The sequence below is a fragment of the Orycteropus afer genome, unplaced genomic scaffold, assembly GCF_000298275.1.
Source record: "Orycteropus afer afer isolate SDZICR_OR568_19922 unplaced genomic scaffold, OryAfe1.0 scaffold00011, whole genome shotgun sequence".
In the NCBI taxonomy this organism is placed as follows: Eukaryota; Metazoa; Chordata; class Mammalia; order Tubulidentata; family Orycteropodidae; genus Orycteropus; species Orycteropus afer.
The window spans coordinates 8,218,040-8,234,590 of record NW_006921598.1 but is presented as its reverse complement, the minus strand read 5'-3'; the positions used below and the strand labels follow the sequence as shown (position 1 = coordinate 8,234,590).

Sequence of the window (16,551 nt, the reverse complement as noted above, 5' to 3'; positions counted from 1 at the left end):
CCCTCCACTTTACCAAGCCTGGTATCTTTCTCTAGGGAACGGTCCCTTCTGATACACGACCAAAGTAGGTGGGATTAAGTCTGGCCATTCTCACTTCCATGGAGCATTCCAGCTGCACTTCTTCCAGGATAGATTTGTTAGTTCTCCTGGAAGTCCATGGTACTTTCAGCATTCTTCGCCAACACAACTCAAAAGCATCAACTCTTTTTCAGTTTTCCTTTTTCAACTTTTTTATTTTTGCAGTATTCCCTCTCCTTCAGTCCTCCTTTTTCAGTGTCTAACCTCCACATGCACATAAGGTGAATGAAAACACCATGGCTTGGGTTAGGTGCACTTTAGTCTTCAAAGAGACATCTTTGCTCTTCAGCACTTTAAGGTCATTTGCAGCAGATCTGCCCAGTGCAATACATCATCTGATATTTTTGACTACTGCTCTTGTTGGTGCTGATTGTGGAAACAAGTAAGATGAAACCTTTGACAACTTCAATTTTTTTCTCCATTTATCATGATGCTGCTTATTGGTCCAGTTGTAAAGATTTTCATTTTCTTTATATTGAGGCATAATCCATACTGCAGACTGTAGTCTTTAATCTTCAGCAGTAAGTGCTTCAAGTCATCTTCACTTTTAGCAAGCGAGGTTGTCCCATCTGCATATCACAGGCTGTTAAATGACTTTCTCCAATCTTGATGCCTCATTCTTCTTCATATAGTCCGGCTTCTTGGATTATTTGTTCAGCACACAGAGTGAATAAGTATGGTGAGAGGATACAACCCTGATACACTCCCTTCCTGATTTTAAACCATGCAGTATCCTCTTGTTCTGTTTGAACGACAGCCTCCTGGTCTATGTACAAATTCCTCAATAGCATAATTAAGTGTTCTGGAATTCCCAAGCTTCTCAATGTTATCCATAATTTGTTATGATCCACATAGTCAAATGCCTTGGCATAGTCGATAAAACACAAGTAAACATCTTTCTGGTTATCTTTGCTTTCAGCCAAGCTCTATCTGACATCAGCAATGATATCCCTCGTTCCACGTCCTCTTCTGAAACCAGCTTGCATTTCTGGAAGTTCCCTGTAAATATACTGCTGCAACCGTTTGTGAATTATCTTCAGCAAAATTTTACTCACATGTGGTTTTAATGATATTGTTCAATACTTTCCACATTCTCTGGGATCACCTTTCTTTGGAATGGGTACAAATGTGGATTTCTTCCAATCAACTGGCCAGGTAGCTGTTTTCAAATTTCTTGGCACAGACAAGTAAGTACCTCTAGCACGGCATCCATTTGTTGAAACATCTCAATGGGTATCCTGTCAATTCCTGGAGCTCAGTAGCTTCAGTGCACCTTCAACCAATTCTTTTTGGTACGGTGACTCTGTATATTCCTACCATCTACTTTTGATGTTTTCTGCATTATTCAGTATTTTGCCCATAGAATCTTTCAATATTGCAACTTGAGGCATGATTTTTTTCTTCAGTTCTTTCAGCTTGGAGAAATGCAAAGCGTATTCTTCCCTTTTGGTTTTCTAACTACGTCCCTGCACATTTCATTGTAATAACTGACTCTGTCTTCTTGAGCTGCTCTTTGAAACCTTCTGTTCAGCTCTTTTACCTTGTCAGTTCTTCCATTTGCTTTAGCTACTCTCTGTTCAAGAGCATGTTTCTGAGTCTCTTTTGACTTCCACTTTGGTCTTTTCTTCCTCTCCTGTCTTTTTAACAATCTTCTGTTTTCTTCATGTATGATGTTCTTGATGTCATCCCACAATTCACCTGGTTTTCGGTCACTGGTGTTCAATGTGTCAAATCTATTCTTTAGGTGGTCTCTAAATTCAGGTTGGCAAAATCAAGGTCATAATTTGGCTCTTGTGGACTTCTTTTAATCTTCTTCAGCTTCAACTTGAACTTGCATACGAACATTTGATGGTCTGTTCCACAGTCAGCTCCTGGCTTTGTTTTGGCTGAAGATATTGAGCTTCTCCGTTGCCCCTTTGCACAGACATAGTAGATCTGATTCCCATGTATTCCATCTGGTGAAGTCCATGTGTATAGCCACCATTTATGTTGTTGAAAAAGGTATCTGCAATGAATAAATCATTGGTCTTGCAAAATTCTATCATGAGATCTCCAGTGTCATTTCTATCACCAAGACCATATTTTACAACTACTAGTGATTCTTCTTTGTTTCCAACTTTTGTATTCCAACCACCAGCAATCATCAACATATCTTTATTCCATGTTTAGTCAATTTCAGATGCAGAAGCTGATAAAAATCTTGAATTTCTTTGTCTTTGGCTTTAGTGGTTGGTGTGTAAATTTGAGCAACAGTAGTATTAACTTGTCTTCCCTGTGCCTTGTTAAAGTGCATCTGCAGATGCTGCAGATGGTATAAAGCATGTAATAACGAAAATAAAAATATGGATTCTGAGAACTCAAATTACATTGGATACATACGGATATTATCCTATCACTGACAGCACTGTATTCAGGACAAATCTTGAAACATTCTTTGTGACGATAAATGCCACACCATTCCTCTTCAATATGTCATTTCCAGCACAGCAGATCATACAATTGCCTGATTCAAAATGGCCAAAACCAGTCCATTTCAGCTCACTAATGCCTAGGATATCGATCTTTATGTGTTCTATTTCATTTTGACACAACTTCCAATTTTCCTAGATTCATACTTCGTACGTTCCATGTTCTGATTATTAATGGATGCTTGCAACTGCTTCTTCCCATCTCGAGTCATGCCCCAAATGGAGGTCCTGAAAGCTTTACTCCATTCTCGTCATTAAGGTCAACCCTACTTTGAGGAGGCAGCTCTTCCTGTCATATTGTGACTGCTTTCCGACCTGAGGGGTTCACCTTCCAGCACTGTATCAGACAAAGTTTCAGAGAGTTTCATGAAGTTTTCCAGTAATATTATCAGACAGTGCTTCACTGCTATTACTATAAGATTTTCACTGGCCAATTCTTTAAGAAGTGGATGGCCCCTTCCTTCCTCCAAGTCTGTCTTCGTCTGGTAGCTCTGCTGAAAATGTCCACCATGGGTGACCCTGCTGGTATTTGAAATACCAGTGGCATAGCCTCTAACATCATAGCAACACACAAGCCACCACAGTACAACAAACTGACAGACGAGCGGTGGCCATGCCCTTTACTTTATTCAAAGTCAAGTCCTTTGAAACAGCTTATCTGGGGGCTTAATAGAAATGCATCCCTCATCTACTAGAAGAGAATTTGCAGCTGCACTTTTAACAGGTGTGTGCTATGTTCTTTAAATGTGAGAAGCACTGCTTTTTTTTCTTTTACTGCATTAGAGGTTAGGTGCTATAAAGTATATAATAATGAAAATAAAAACATGGATTCTGAGAATGTGAATTACAAAACTGTGAAACTATGTGGGGTTCATAAATGGCTTATTGTATGATTTATGCATGTTTGATTAGAATTCTTGGAATGGCATTTCAAAACTCCGTCTGCCTTTTTGACAATGGATTCTTAGATATGACACTAAGAGCACAAGGAACAAAAGACAAAATAGACAAATTGTACCTCATCAAAATTAAACACTTTGCAATTCAAAGGACTTTATGTAAAAAGTAAAGAAAGAAAGAGTCTGCAGAACATATCTGTTAAACATTTAATGTTTAAAATATAGAAAAAACTCTCATAATGTAATAAGAGAAGACCAAAAAAACTCAATCAAAAAATGGGCAAAGGACTTGGACTATGTATTTCACTAAAAATAAATAAATAGCCAGTAAAGCACATGAAGGGAGCTCCAGTGGCATAGTGCCTAAGGCACCTGACTGCTAACCAGAAGGGTGGTGGTTCAAACCTTCCAGGCACTCCTTGAAAGAAAAACTGGGCAATCAACCTCTATAGAGATAGCACCTTGGAAACCCAAGAAGGGGTTCCTATGAGTCAAATCAAATCAACGGCAGTGAGTTTGGTTTTTTGGAAGCACATGAAAAACGCTAAGCTTCAACAGGGAAATGCAAATCAAAACTGTAACAAGACACCACTTTACATCTACCAGGATAGATTTTATCAAAAAAATGGAAAACAGTAAGTGTTGAACAGGATATGGAAAAACTAGAATTCTGTCTGTACTACTGGTGAGAATGTAAAATACTCAACTGCGGTGCAAAACAATTTGGTGGGTCCTCAAAAAGTTGAACCCAGAATTACCATGTTGTTGTTGTTGTTATTTGCCATCGAGTTGGCCCCACTCATAGAGACCCCTCCTTGGGTTTCCGAGGCAGTATCACTACGGAAGGAGGATTGCCCAACCTTCCTTCCGAGGAGTGGCTGGTGGGTTTGAACCGCCAGCCTGCTGGTTAGCAGTCAAGTGCCTTAGGCACTATGCTACCAGAGAACTACCATACGACCCAGTAATTCCACTCCTGGTTCTAAATCCAAAAGTCTGAGAAGCTGGAACTCAAACAGATACCTGTACATCAATGTTTGCTGCAGAATTATTCTCAGTAGCCAAAAGGTAGAAACAACCCAAGTGTCCATCAAGAAATGAATGGATAAATAAAATATGGAATAAGGAGCTCTGGTGGCATAGTGCCTAAGGCATCTGACTGCTAACCAGAAGGTTAGCAGTTCACATCAACCAGCCACTCCATGGAAGGAAGATGAGGCAATCTACTTCCATAAAGATTTACCACCTCAGAAACCTAAGGGGGCTGCTATGAGTCAGAATCAACTCAATGGCAGAGAGTTTGGTTTGTTTTTGAGTTTATACCCACGTAAAGGAATATTATTCCACTATGAAGAGAAATGAAGTTCTGATACATCATACGACATGCACGACCCTCGGAAACGTGCTAAGTGAAATAAGTCAGACACAAAAGGCAAATATTGGATGGTTCCATTTGTATAAAATGTCCAGAATATGCACACGCACAGAGACCAAAGTTTATTAGTGGTTACCAGAGACGGGTGGGAGGGGGAGATGGGGAGTTACTGCTTCAGGGGTACTGAGTTTCTGTGAAGAGTGAGGAAAAAAATTGGAAATGGATAGTGGTGATAGTCACACAACATGCTGAATGTAATTAACATCACTGAATTGTATACATAAAAGTGGATGAAATGGCAAATGTTCAGTTACACTATGTATTATTTTAGCACAATAAAAGTTTAAAAACAACAAAAAACGCTGCCTGCCACCTTCTGTTTTCAAGCCTTACCAGTGTCTGCAAGGTGTTTAAAGAGGTCTGATAAAGCTCGCTGCTTCTGCATGAGAATGTGCTTGGCTTCTGAACACTGCTTCTCCTTCTCAGCGGAGGGCTCCACCTTTAAACTCTGCAGCTCAGTCACAGAGGCAATTACTTCACCTAAGAGGTAACAAAGAAATTCCACAGGCTTATTAATGTGTTTATATTATCCAAGACCAGGCACCTTTTGAAGAACAAGCACCATGTGTCATTTATCTTTCTGTCCAGGGCACCTCACACAGGCTTTTTTGGTATTTTGGTAAAGTGTTTGAACTCAAGGATTGAGATGCATGGAAATAAAAAAATAAAAACACGAAGGATTCAAGATCTCTTAACAATAAACAACCCAAATAAAAGTGGGTACTCTTCTTTACTTTGGGGTCTTATATTCAATCAAGCAAAATGAACTTATTGAGCACCAATGTACTGTATTATACTAAAACTGTTCCTGTTAATAACGTGAACTAATTTTCTGGTAAATATGTATTGAGCTCCTATACTGTACCCAGTACTTGGCAGATGTCCTTTCAATTTCTACAACAATTCCATAAGCACTTATCTGTAGCCCCATTTTACAGACTGTAAAGTCTAGTCACTTTCTAGAAACTTTTCTGTCTTTAGAAGAATGGATGAGCCAAGACTTGAACCCTGGCCTACCTATCATGCTCCCTTTCTGAATTCACATGGGGCCTACAGAATAAGGGGCCTGCCCACCTACCACAGGAAGTCACCGGAGGAAAGCCAGCCTACTGCAGCACCTTACACTGACACTGTGTGACAGCGAGAGAAGAGAATACGTTCGACATTATGCTGTGTGCCCTTCCCAGAAGATGCACATGGGGTCTGCATTCCACTCACCCTCATCATCAGGCTCAGGCAGGTCACCTTGAGTAATAGATACCAGGTTGCTGCTCTACGAACTTTTAAACATAGAGAGACCAGACTAGCTTCCGTACGGAGGACCAGCTTTTCTGTGACACCACTCTGATTACGGGGACAGAAGGGAGTGTCAAGGGCTCAAACCACCTTAGGTTCTAAACTCCCTGCTCTGCCTTTGCTCTGTTACAATACAGAGCAGACCTTGGCTCTCATCTTTCCTAAGGAGATACAGCCAAGGAGATGAAACTGCTATACCTCTCTAAAGTGGAGGAAGCAAGAAGAGGTCTGTGAGTGAACCTTCCCTTTCCATTAACTCAAGGGAGACAAAATTTTAAGATGTGGGGACAGCTTAGACTCTGGGAGAACCAGCTCTCTGCCCCTCTACCCGTGTCCCTAGCAGAGAGGTCTAATGTAGAAACTGGAGTATTACTAGCTTACATGAGAGAGAAAAAATGAAAATTATGCTAATTTCTGAGGTCTCAGCTGTCCCCTTTGTCTGGGCTCTACTAGTTTCTAACCCATCTACTTATTCAATTAACTGCTCAACACTACTCAGTTGTCAAGAAAAGGACATACAAAATACATTCCTGCCCTCCTGGGCCACCCTTGCCCTGGCTGCCGGCACCCACCAGTGAACTGATCGAGGCTCTCCACGAGGTGTGGCAGGGGGCTCTCCTTCATGAACGTCAGGCATATCTTCCTCATTCGTTTCAAGAGCTTTGGCAAGCGACTCAGAAGTTCGCCCTCTGAGGGAAAAGGAGCAACACCCTGACACTGTTCTGGAATCATGGCCTACAAAACAGAACACAAGTTAATCACTGCCAAGAACGACACTTACCTCTAACCTTCTAACCTGCAAAGATGTTAATTTAAATGCCATGCCCCCACACCCAGCTCAGCAAACATTAAATTCCTGTGTTACCAACTCTGAAATCTCCTGAGTACAAACATAGTGTTACTAAAATTAATACAGGCATGCACCACGGATATTTAAAAAACTGTATTCTTACTCCGTATGTGGTCACTTTAGTAGAAAAGTACCCCTTCCAGTCCCTAGCCCCAGACAAGTCTTTCTATGCTAGTCAGAGGAAACTCCAGTTCTGATCTATGAACACAGCAGGATGAATAACAACTGTTGTCCTTAAGACGCCAAGCTGCACTGTGCTTCTCAAAACCACAAGGGAAAGAAAATAAATCAATCTGCCAAATTCTACTTCTACTTCCACTTTCTCCTACCCCCCAATTCCTGATTAACATTTCAAGTATCAGAAGTCCAGATACTAGATAAAAGGAAAGACCTTTTATCCATCAGAGGCATATTTTCATTGTTTTTTTTTCTTGAAGAATTCCTGAAATTTCTATGCTGTCATCAATAGCAAACCAAATTTTTGGTCAACGTGACAAATATAGTTTAAAGAAAATAAACTTGGCAGCCATGTCGTATCTCTATAGCTGTATGTTACACACTCAATTTCTAGTATACTTTCTGAGCTATTAAAATATTAAAGAGCTCGAGGACCTCCATTACTCACTCTATGAACCCCAGATTGGGAAGTTCAGTTAGAAGGCAAAGAGATCACTTCCTTGAACAATACTCCTCAACCATGGAGTTCTCAATACCTAATCACATGTAGCAGGAGCATGTCTTCTGTAACAGACCTGCTCACCCAAAGGTGCTGACTTTCAAATGTTCAGGAATTTTGCCAGTCTGCTTTTAGCTATGGGTACTTAAAAGGAGACATAATGGGCCTATTTATACCACAGTAATTAGCAAACACTACAACCCAGCACCACTGCATACATCTGCCCCCTGCACAGCCCAAAGGCAGCTTCTAATCTCCCTCACAGATTGATACAATGTTCCCAGGTTAGCAAAAAAATTATTTCCTATAACCTAAACTTTTAGCACAAAGGCTAATGTTTTTCTCTTATTCTGCAGGGAAGTCAGACAAACAAACAAATGCTATATACGCGCAAAAAGTAGTATTTCAAAGGCATTTCCTTATCTAGTTCGAAGGAGAACGCTTAGTTATAAAACGTAGATTCCATCTGCCTGGCTTAGAAAAGAAACACTATCCCATGAACTGATACCTGTCCAGCCGCTGGCCGTGCCAACAAGGTCTCCCTCAGTGCTTTGTTCAGCCTTTGAATGGGAGACGGGTCACTTGTGGCTGCATCAGTTGGCCCAGGCCAAAAGTCAGACTGTTCCTCTTTGTCATTCTCCACCAGGCATGATCGGCAAGGTTCACTTAGCACAGCTTCAAATTTCTTCATGAATTTAAAGAGGGTCCTGACCCCAGGTAATGAGAGATAACAAGAAAAAATTGAATGCAAAGTAAAGAAATTAAAAAGTACAGTATAATGCATATACATATATACACAATCTCACCCATTTATAGATATAGATATATATAAATATATAAAGCTGAGAACAAAGTAGGATCACTCTGCTCAAAGTAAAACAGATAACTGGTGATAGAAGACTTAATCCTTCTATAGATATAGATATATATAAATATATAAAGCTGAGAACAAAGTAGGATCACTCTGCTCAAGGTAAAACAGATAACTGGTGATAGAAGACTTAATCCTTCTATAGCATGTAACCTACTTTTGTCTGAAAGAATACCAATTCCTCCTGTAGGTAGACTTTGCTTTGGGTAGCAGAGGAGTGGTCCTGGAAGGTTATACCAAAACTATCTAGTGTTTTTCAGAAGCTCAAGGCAGCACTAAACCAGGCCATTACAGCAGTGTAATCTTGCTGCACACTAATCAAAATCCTAAGCTTTTGCCACCTCCATTTTAGAAGATGAATTACCTGTGTGTCTTTTCCACAGATTGTTTAATGGACCAGAAGCTGACATCATTCCATTTGGATATCTTAACAAATTCCTATAAGGTAAATGAAGTTCAACAAATAGCTTTATGAAGTTAGTGTGATTCTGTTTCTTTCCAGATTATTTGCTTTATAAGACCAGAGCCCACTCTATCCCTAAACAAGACTGTGTCCCAATGAGCAAATAAAATAAGTCTAAAAAAGGATTGTCTCGAAAGGATAAAATAAGTGCTGCTACAATCAATAGGCCACTTGCTATGTACCCTAATGCAGTAACCCCCAAATCAGTCATGTGCCTCAGTCACCTAAAGTATTAAATAAGGCAGGGCTCTCTTTACCCCAGGCACCTCAATGGCTGCTCATGGACCCATGCTCTGTGGCACATCTCTGAGATGGAAGATCTGCCAGCATGGGCAGAACTAGGGGAACACTAAGACTTCTTGAGGCCAACCTGCTAAGGAGCCTGGGGAACTCATCAGAAGACAGGTAGGGGCCACTCCATCAACCCCCAACACACTTGGCCAAGTTGGCAATGTGCCATGCCACAAAATTTAAGTCTTACATCCCACTTCATAGTGCTTCCTCCATTCCCCTTAGACCCTCACCTCACTGTATCTAAAGAAAACATGGCCTATGGCTAAACGGGTAAAATAATAGAATTAAATAAAAAGTATTTGCTGATTCTTGTTCTCCCCATAGTGAGCATCAACAGCTGTTCATCTTACTTTAAGTTCCTTCTCTATGGGGGACCGAAGTTCCATGATTTTGGCCTGGACCCGGTCATAGAACTGCTTGTAATAATGATACAGATTCCACAGAACACTGCAAAGTGAATCTGGAAGAGAGGAAAAGGTAACAAAAACACCACACTTGCTGTATGTGCCACTGGTCCCAGCTGTGGGCTTCACATTTCAGTGATGATCCTTTCTCACTACTAAAGGCCATGAGGTTACAGCACAACATTCCACAGGCAGATCATGTAAGAGTCCATCAGAAAACGTCTGTAGTTCCCACAGATGCAAGCTGTCAAAACTACCCTAGTTTTTCACTTCAGCTTATAGGAAATTTTTTTTGTTACACTTCTGTTTTTAAAGATGATTCACTCAGAAGTTCTGATAAGACCATAATTTTAAAACTCTCTGAAACCATTTTAAAAGTAAAAATCAGCAGAAACTGAGCCTGTTTTAAAAGATGGCATATTAAAAGGTTTACCCTGACTGCTCGTTCATGGACTATCTATACTGATTTTTTAGTGTGTCTGATTCCAACTGCTGTGGTCCGACATGTAATGACAGTAGGCAGTTTTACACGCAGTTATTTGGTATGTGGTGGGACTCAAAATAGATCAAAGAGCCTAATAATGGTCTGGATCAAGCCAGAGGCTTAGCAGGATGTGTGCACTGTCTAGACAGAAAGATGTGTTGCCTCCACATGCCAATCCTGAGAGCTTCATGCAGTAATTTAACTCTGCCAGCATTTGCTAGTCAGGGCTTCATCTATAACCAGTCTGCACTTTACTCTGTATGTTCTTCTCTACTTCTAATATGAATTCTATCTAAATAAAAGGCGACTAAAAGTGTCTTGTTTAAAACCCAGCATGCAAGAAGATACCTGTCTCATGTGGACAACTGAAAACCCAGCCCATTTTAATAGTGCAGTGTGAAAACAAAGAAAAAATATCCTTACCCTTTCCTTCAACTTGTGGCATCAGCAAGACATGGCAATGGAAAACCAGTAACATCTGAAGTCGAACATGGAATTCTCCCAGAGACGATCCTTCAATAAATGCTTGTAATGTGCTGACCAGCAACATCAGGGTCATCTGTTTTTCATCTTTAGAGATTCAAAGAGGAAAACATGTGTTTGCCCTCAACCATCACTCCGTATTCACAACATGCAGGCACTCTTACTATGGGATAAACTAAGGGATGGGTATTAAACAGAGACCACAATTAAAGCAAGGACCACAGCTAAATTCCAAGCTTGATATAAAACCATCAGCTGCACACAGGGTATGTGTTAAATGTACTCACAGCAAATTATGAAACTGAATTACAATGTGCCTATGGTGAGCATGAAATGGAATCCTTTAACTCAAGTATGTTAACTACTACCTACCATGCTGACAACTTTCATTTTAATCTGTCTCGTGGCCAGAGAGAATTAAGGAAATTTTATCACTGGCCATTTAGACTTTGGAGAGGTCACTCAAAGCTCTCTGACTTCAGTTACTCTCTCAGGAAAAAAAGAATTATACTGCCTTCTTGGCTGACCTGTCAGGAATACCGTGAAGTCACATGGGCATCCTTCACATCTACTTGAGAACAGTGGAGAGATGTGAGAGCAGGGAGAGCCTATACCGTGCAGTGCTCCATGTCTAGCTGGTCATTGTTAGCTACCTTTAAGTCATCCCTGACTCCTGCTAACACCATGCACAACAGAACAAAACACTGCCCAATCTTGTGCCATCCCATGACTGTTGGTGGATTAGACCATTGTGATCCATAGGGTTTCCATTGGTTGATTTTCTAACATGGATCGCCAGGTCTTTCTTCCTAGCCTGTCTTAGTCTGAAAATTCCGCTGAAACCTCTTAGCACCACGGCAACATACAATGACAGAGGGTGGTAGCTGTCCATAAGGTACGCTGGCTGGGAATTAAACTTAGGACTCTCGTACAGACGATGAGAATTCTACTACTGAACAACCACTGCCCTCCAAGTTTAACTTGGAACCTCTGCATAAGCAAGCAATAGACAGACAGGTGTTACCTTCCTGCTCTTCTGTTTGTTCCTGCATATGCTTCTCAAGCATCTGATAGATAGAGAACCAGTGCTTGGTGGATTTCTCAGTATGGTGCTTCATGGTATTATCCAGACTCAAGGACCAGCAGCTGGAAAATGAGAGGAGGAGCCAGGGAAGCATTAAGGACAGCCCTTTTGAAATACGTGAAGTCACGAAGTAGAAGCTAAATGCACCCCATTGTCTTCTCCAAGATGGAGATGGAGAGGCCATATTTGCTCCCTCAGGAATATATGCTATTTTTCAGATCTGCAAGAAGTCATTTTGATGCCTTATTTTTAACTCCGATTAATGAATGAAAAGCACATTCTCTGTCATCCTCCACATACTCTGAAAAGTCCCAACTATCACAAAATTCCCTACAACACAAGCTCAGAAAGAAGGAAGTGATAAATGCATTACTTACTTCAGCTCCAATTTACGCCATCGAATGATCATCTGAGTGACCAAATCAAGATGCTTCCGCAGAGACAAAGCTCGACTTGCATTTTCCTCCCAATCCTAAAGAAGCAAAGTTGAAATCAACTCAACAGCAACATCAACAACATGACTACTATTTAATTCTCTAACTGGACTGTCCCTCAGGAATATCCCAGACTTTTCCTAAGTGAGCTAAGATTCAACATTACGGGGCCCTTAAACACAAATCACACTGGTTTTCCAGTCATAGTAATGACTTCATATCCAGTCTATCCAGCCTCACGGCCTCTCTAGTCACTGACAGAACTCCAGCACACCCAAGTTTAGAGGGTTTAGGCAAAGCATGGGCTTTGGAGACCTGAGTCTAAGTTCCTGCTATTTCCTATCTAACTGGGAACAAAGTCACACAATCCCTCCAAAGTACAGAACCCCAATCTTTGAAGACGGGATGTACCAGACACCTCATGAAGTTACAAGCAAAAGAGGTGATATATATAGGTACTCAGGTACACTGAAGGCCTGTCTGGCAGAGTGAGCCCTCAGTATTGGCGAACACTGTTGAGCTCCTTGCTTAAGAACAGGTGAAATGGGTGGTTCCCTCCACAGGCAATGGCTTCACTTATACTGATCAGACCACATGTCACAAAACACTACGCAAGATTATCCTTGTTGAACTCAAACTATCACTGTCTGTCTCTGTAACAACAAAGGTGCCATAAATCTTTTCTCATTTGTTTACAAACTAAAATGAGGAAGAGAGAAATCATCATCATCTTACCTGTGCTTTTGCTAAAAGGATCTCTAAGCCATGTAAGAACTTTGAAATTGGACTGGAAAGCGGAAAACCACGAATTCTGTCCATCACAACCAAAAGCTGCAGAGGGTGAGGAAAAAAAATGGGTATCCCAGCGGGAATTTTAATGAACCAAAGTCACAGAATACTTAAGAGAGACCTGACTGAAAGTTTCACAAAAAGCCCCTCCTTAGCACCACGCAAGCACTCTGCAAGATGTGGATGAAACTCATGGGCCTGAAGATCCTGACCAAGATAAACTATGTTACATTACTCTTTTTCTTTTTTAAAAATATTTGATTACAGTTTGAGTGAAAGTTTACAATGTGAATTAGTATTTTTAAAATAAATAAATAAATAAATATAAACACACACACACACATATAAAATATATATTCCCTCCCCCAACCTAACTAGTAATCTTCCCTCTCCTCCCCGGTAACCAATAAAAAAAGTCTCCTTCCATATATAAGCCTTTCCTTGACTTTTTACAATAGTGGACTAATACAGTATTTGTCCTTTTGTGATTGACTTACTTCACTCAACATAATGTACTCCAAGTTCATTACATTATGCAGCATTTTGCAGATTCTAGGTTATTTTTTAGTGTTGGATAATATTCCATTCTGTTATTATTATTCCATTAGGTCTTGAACTAAGATTGAGCTTGATAATTACTTTAATTACTCTTTGTAATAAGAGTTATTACCAAATTAATTAAAGACCAAAGAACAATGTCTAAGGTGAAACTGCCCATCTTGAAAAAGCAAGGCCTAATTCTAGCACATTTAAGAACATCACAGGACTCTTAGCATCTCCCCCACCTCCAAACCCACTGCCACTGAATTGATTCTGACTCAAAGTGACCCTATAGGATAGAGAAGAACTACTCCATGGGGTTTCCAAGGTTATAAATCTTTACAGAAGCGAAGGCCTCGTCTTTCTCCTGCAGAGCGGCTCAAATCCCCAACCTTTTGGTTAGCAGCTGAATTCTTTTAACCACTACACTACCAGGGCCCCTGCCCTTGCTAAGAGATGTGTCTAAATAAGCAGAGCAGCAGCACAGCAGCATTATAATGCATAGCGGTACCCCTACCAAAAATAAAATTAATGCCACCTGTGACAAGCAACGGCCAAGTATCATTTAGACAACATCACTACAAACTAGCATGCTCATCCTGCATTAAAGGAGGAGCCCTGGTAGCATAATGGTTAAACGCTAGGTTGCTAACTGAAAGGTGGAACTCAGCAGCACCACAGAGAAAGACCTGGTGATCTGCCTAGAAAAACTCTAAGGGGTAGTTCTACTTGGTCACATGGGGTCACTCTAAGTTGAAATTAGTTGAACTACACCTAACAACAGCAACAAATCCATGTTTATATGTACAAATGTGCAAGTGCATGCCCCCAGGATGGCCTAAAGCCACCTCAGTGCAGGTAAGGTACCTTGGACAGCCCACCCCTTCCTCACTGGCTGCCCTACCTGCTCAAGGGCAGGGTGTTCCGGCCAATCCTGCAGCAGCTGACTGACAGCATCTGAGAATCCCTGAAGCACAGGTTGGCACTGCCAGGCTTCTGGGATGTTGGGGTGCTGATAAAAGTCATAAGGCCCATCAGGCTTCACCATCAGGTCTGAGGAAGCTTCCCCAAAGAGAGTGTTATGGGAGAGTGTATAGGCCAAAAGCTGGCTGCCCAAGAGCTGGTCATTCAGCTCAACCCCTGTGAAATTAAAAAACATCCCAGTAAATTCAGTGACCTGAGTAAGTAGGTCTATCAACAAGCTATAAAGATGCTGGAAACGCAAAAATAATGAACGAACTAGGACTAATGAAGTAGGTATTTCAATCCCACTCTCCCCCAAAGCAACAGTGGCCTAAAGAACTCTGACTCTAACACCACAGTAGTCATCAGAAATTGTCAAATTTTGTGGATATACAGAGAAACTCAGATTCTGTCTAGTATAATCAAGAGGGTGCCCAGTTCACCTTGAGGTATTCAAATTCCCAATTTGTGTAGCTTTTCTGGGTGGGGAAAGACAAAATTTAAAACCTCCTTCCTATATGCATGGACTAACTCAAGAGGTTTTTTGAGATTAAATTTCAGTTCCCAGGTTGCCCCCAAGAAGAAGACATCATTTCATTTGAAAAGCACTAAAGCCATTAGAGGAAAAGTACAAATAACAACAGAGCATTTAAACTAACTCCTTGTCTTTACTTTCTTAATCTCTTCAGCCCAGAGTATTCAAATGATGAAAATCCATCTTTACTGCAGAATTTTAAATCTATTATTTTGAATTAGCTGAAGTCTTTTAAGCTACAGATACTCTATCACTAAGGAATTACGTAAAAATAGGAAGTAATGGTTTTAATTGCTCCAGAAGAAGCAACCACACCTATTTGCTTTGATTTCCCAAGGGCATAACAAAAACAAACCACCATACCCATCAGAGGGTAGAAGTGTGTTACAAGCGACGCCCCAGTCTGATAGCAGGACAGAAACAGGCCAAGGTAATGCTTTGCCTCATGTGGTGGCAGGATTTGCTGGTACCAAAGGGATCGAGCAAAGTTGAGGCACAGCTGCTGGTGTATCAGCATCACAGCTTGCATTGAACTCTGGGAGAGGACAGCGGTGTCAATGGCTGCTTCCTCTTCCCGACCATCTGAAGTTTCCTTTTTCTCATTTAGTGTTGACTCCACCAAAATGTCTGCAAAATCCTGTAAATAACATTAGAGCAATTTAACAATTTGGTTCTAACCAGAATAAACTACTAAAAGGAAGAGGGAAAGAAAGAATGTAGATAACTGAGAAAATGAAGCAGTACCTTATATGCATTAAGATCTGTTTCAAAGGCTACAAAAGCCAGTTGAAGGGAATGTGCGTGATATCAAGAGAACTCATTCCAAAACAAGCCCTGCTCCCAACTGTCCTAACCTTTTCGTGCTGTGGAAACTGTCTTCTGAACTCTCGCTCCTCCTCCTCCTCTTCACTCAGGGCAGTCCTGGAGTTTCTGCTCCTATATCTATAGAGGCTGCTTTCCTGCTCTGCCTTCTCTTGGGCTATGCGTTCCTGTTCATCCCACTCATTGATGATTTCCTGAAAAGTCACACATGCAGAAGGGAGCTTATTAGCCTTTGCTGAGGCATTTGTAAGGAACAAAGGCAAGACCTGCTTTCTCATGAAACAGAAAAGATCCAAAGTTTAAAACAAACAGAAGTCAACATCCTAAAAACTAAATTCCATGAAACAGAGAACAAGTGTTTTCAAATTATATGCACAGCAACCTAAGTTTCCTAAACTCCTCCTTGCTGGGTGTGACTGCTGGGAACTTCCTGTCAGGAACAAATGGTGCTTTGTAATAAGGACAGGCTCAGCCTGCAATGTGAGGACTATGGTGCAGACTGCACTTGCTGGCTCCTCAAGGAGCTGGCCCAGGGGTTCAGGAAAGGAAAACATAGGTTGGGGTAGGGTAGTCAAAGTGTACCCACCAACCAGGCAAAACTCGATGTGCTGAATCTCCTACTACCTCTAAGACTTTAAAAAAAAGCCAAACAACTTTCTAAAAATTAAATTTTTATGTGCTTCCAA

General features: G+C 40.9%; 1 protein-coding gene across 1 annotated transcript in view; it reads right to left on the bottom strand.

Moving 5' to 3' along the window:
• MDN1 (midasin AAA ATPase 1) overlaps nucleotides 1–16,551 on the bottom strand; it is a 229,787-nt gene that overhangs the window by 36,224 nt on the left and 177,012 nt on the right. Inside the window, exons 59-70 of the mRNA XM_007951423.1 lie at nucleotides 15,898–16,059; nucleotides 15,407–15,680; nucleotides 14,450–14,685; nucleotides 12,952–13,047; nucleotides 12,160–12,254; nucleotides 11,723–11,844; nucleotides 10,639–10,785; nucleotides 9,678–9,787; nucleotides 8,935–9,008; nucleotides 8,208–8,406; nucleotides 6,746–6,908; nucleotides 5,211–5,357 (exon numbers count right to left, since the gene is read on the bottom strand). Coding sequence (XP_007949614.1) covers nucleotides 5,211–5,357; nucleotides 6,746–6,908; nucleotides 8,208–8,406; nucleotides 8,935–9,008; nucleotides 9,678–9,787; nucleotides 10,639–10,785; nucleotides 11,723–11,844; nucleotides 12,160–12,254; nucleotides 12,952–13,047; nucleotides 14,450–14,685; nucleotides 15,407–15,680; nucleotides 15,898–16,059 — 1,825 coding nt within the window. The remainder of the gene's footprint in view (nucleotides 1–5,210; nucleotides 5,358–6,745; nucleotides 6,909–8,207; nucleotides 8,407–8,934; nucleotides 9,009–9,677; nucleotides 9,788–10,638; nucleotides 10,786–11,722; nucleotides 11,845–12,159; nucleotides 12,255–12,951; nucleotides 13,048–14,449; nucleotides 14,686–15,406; nucleotides 15,681–15,897; nucleotides 16,060–16,551) is intronic.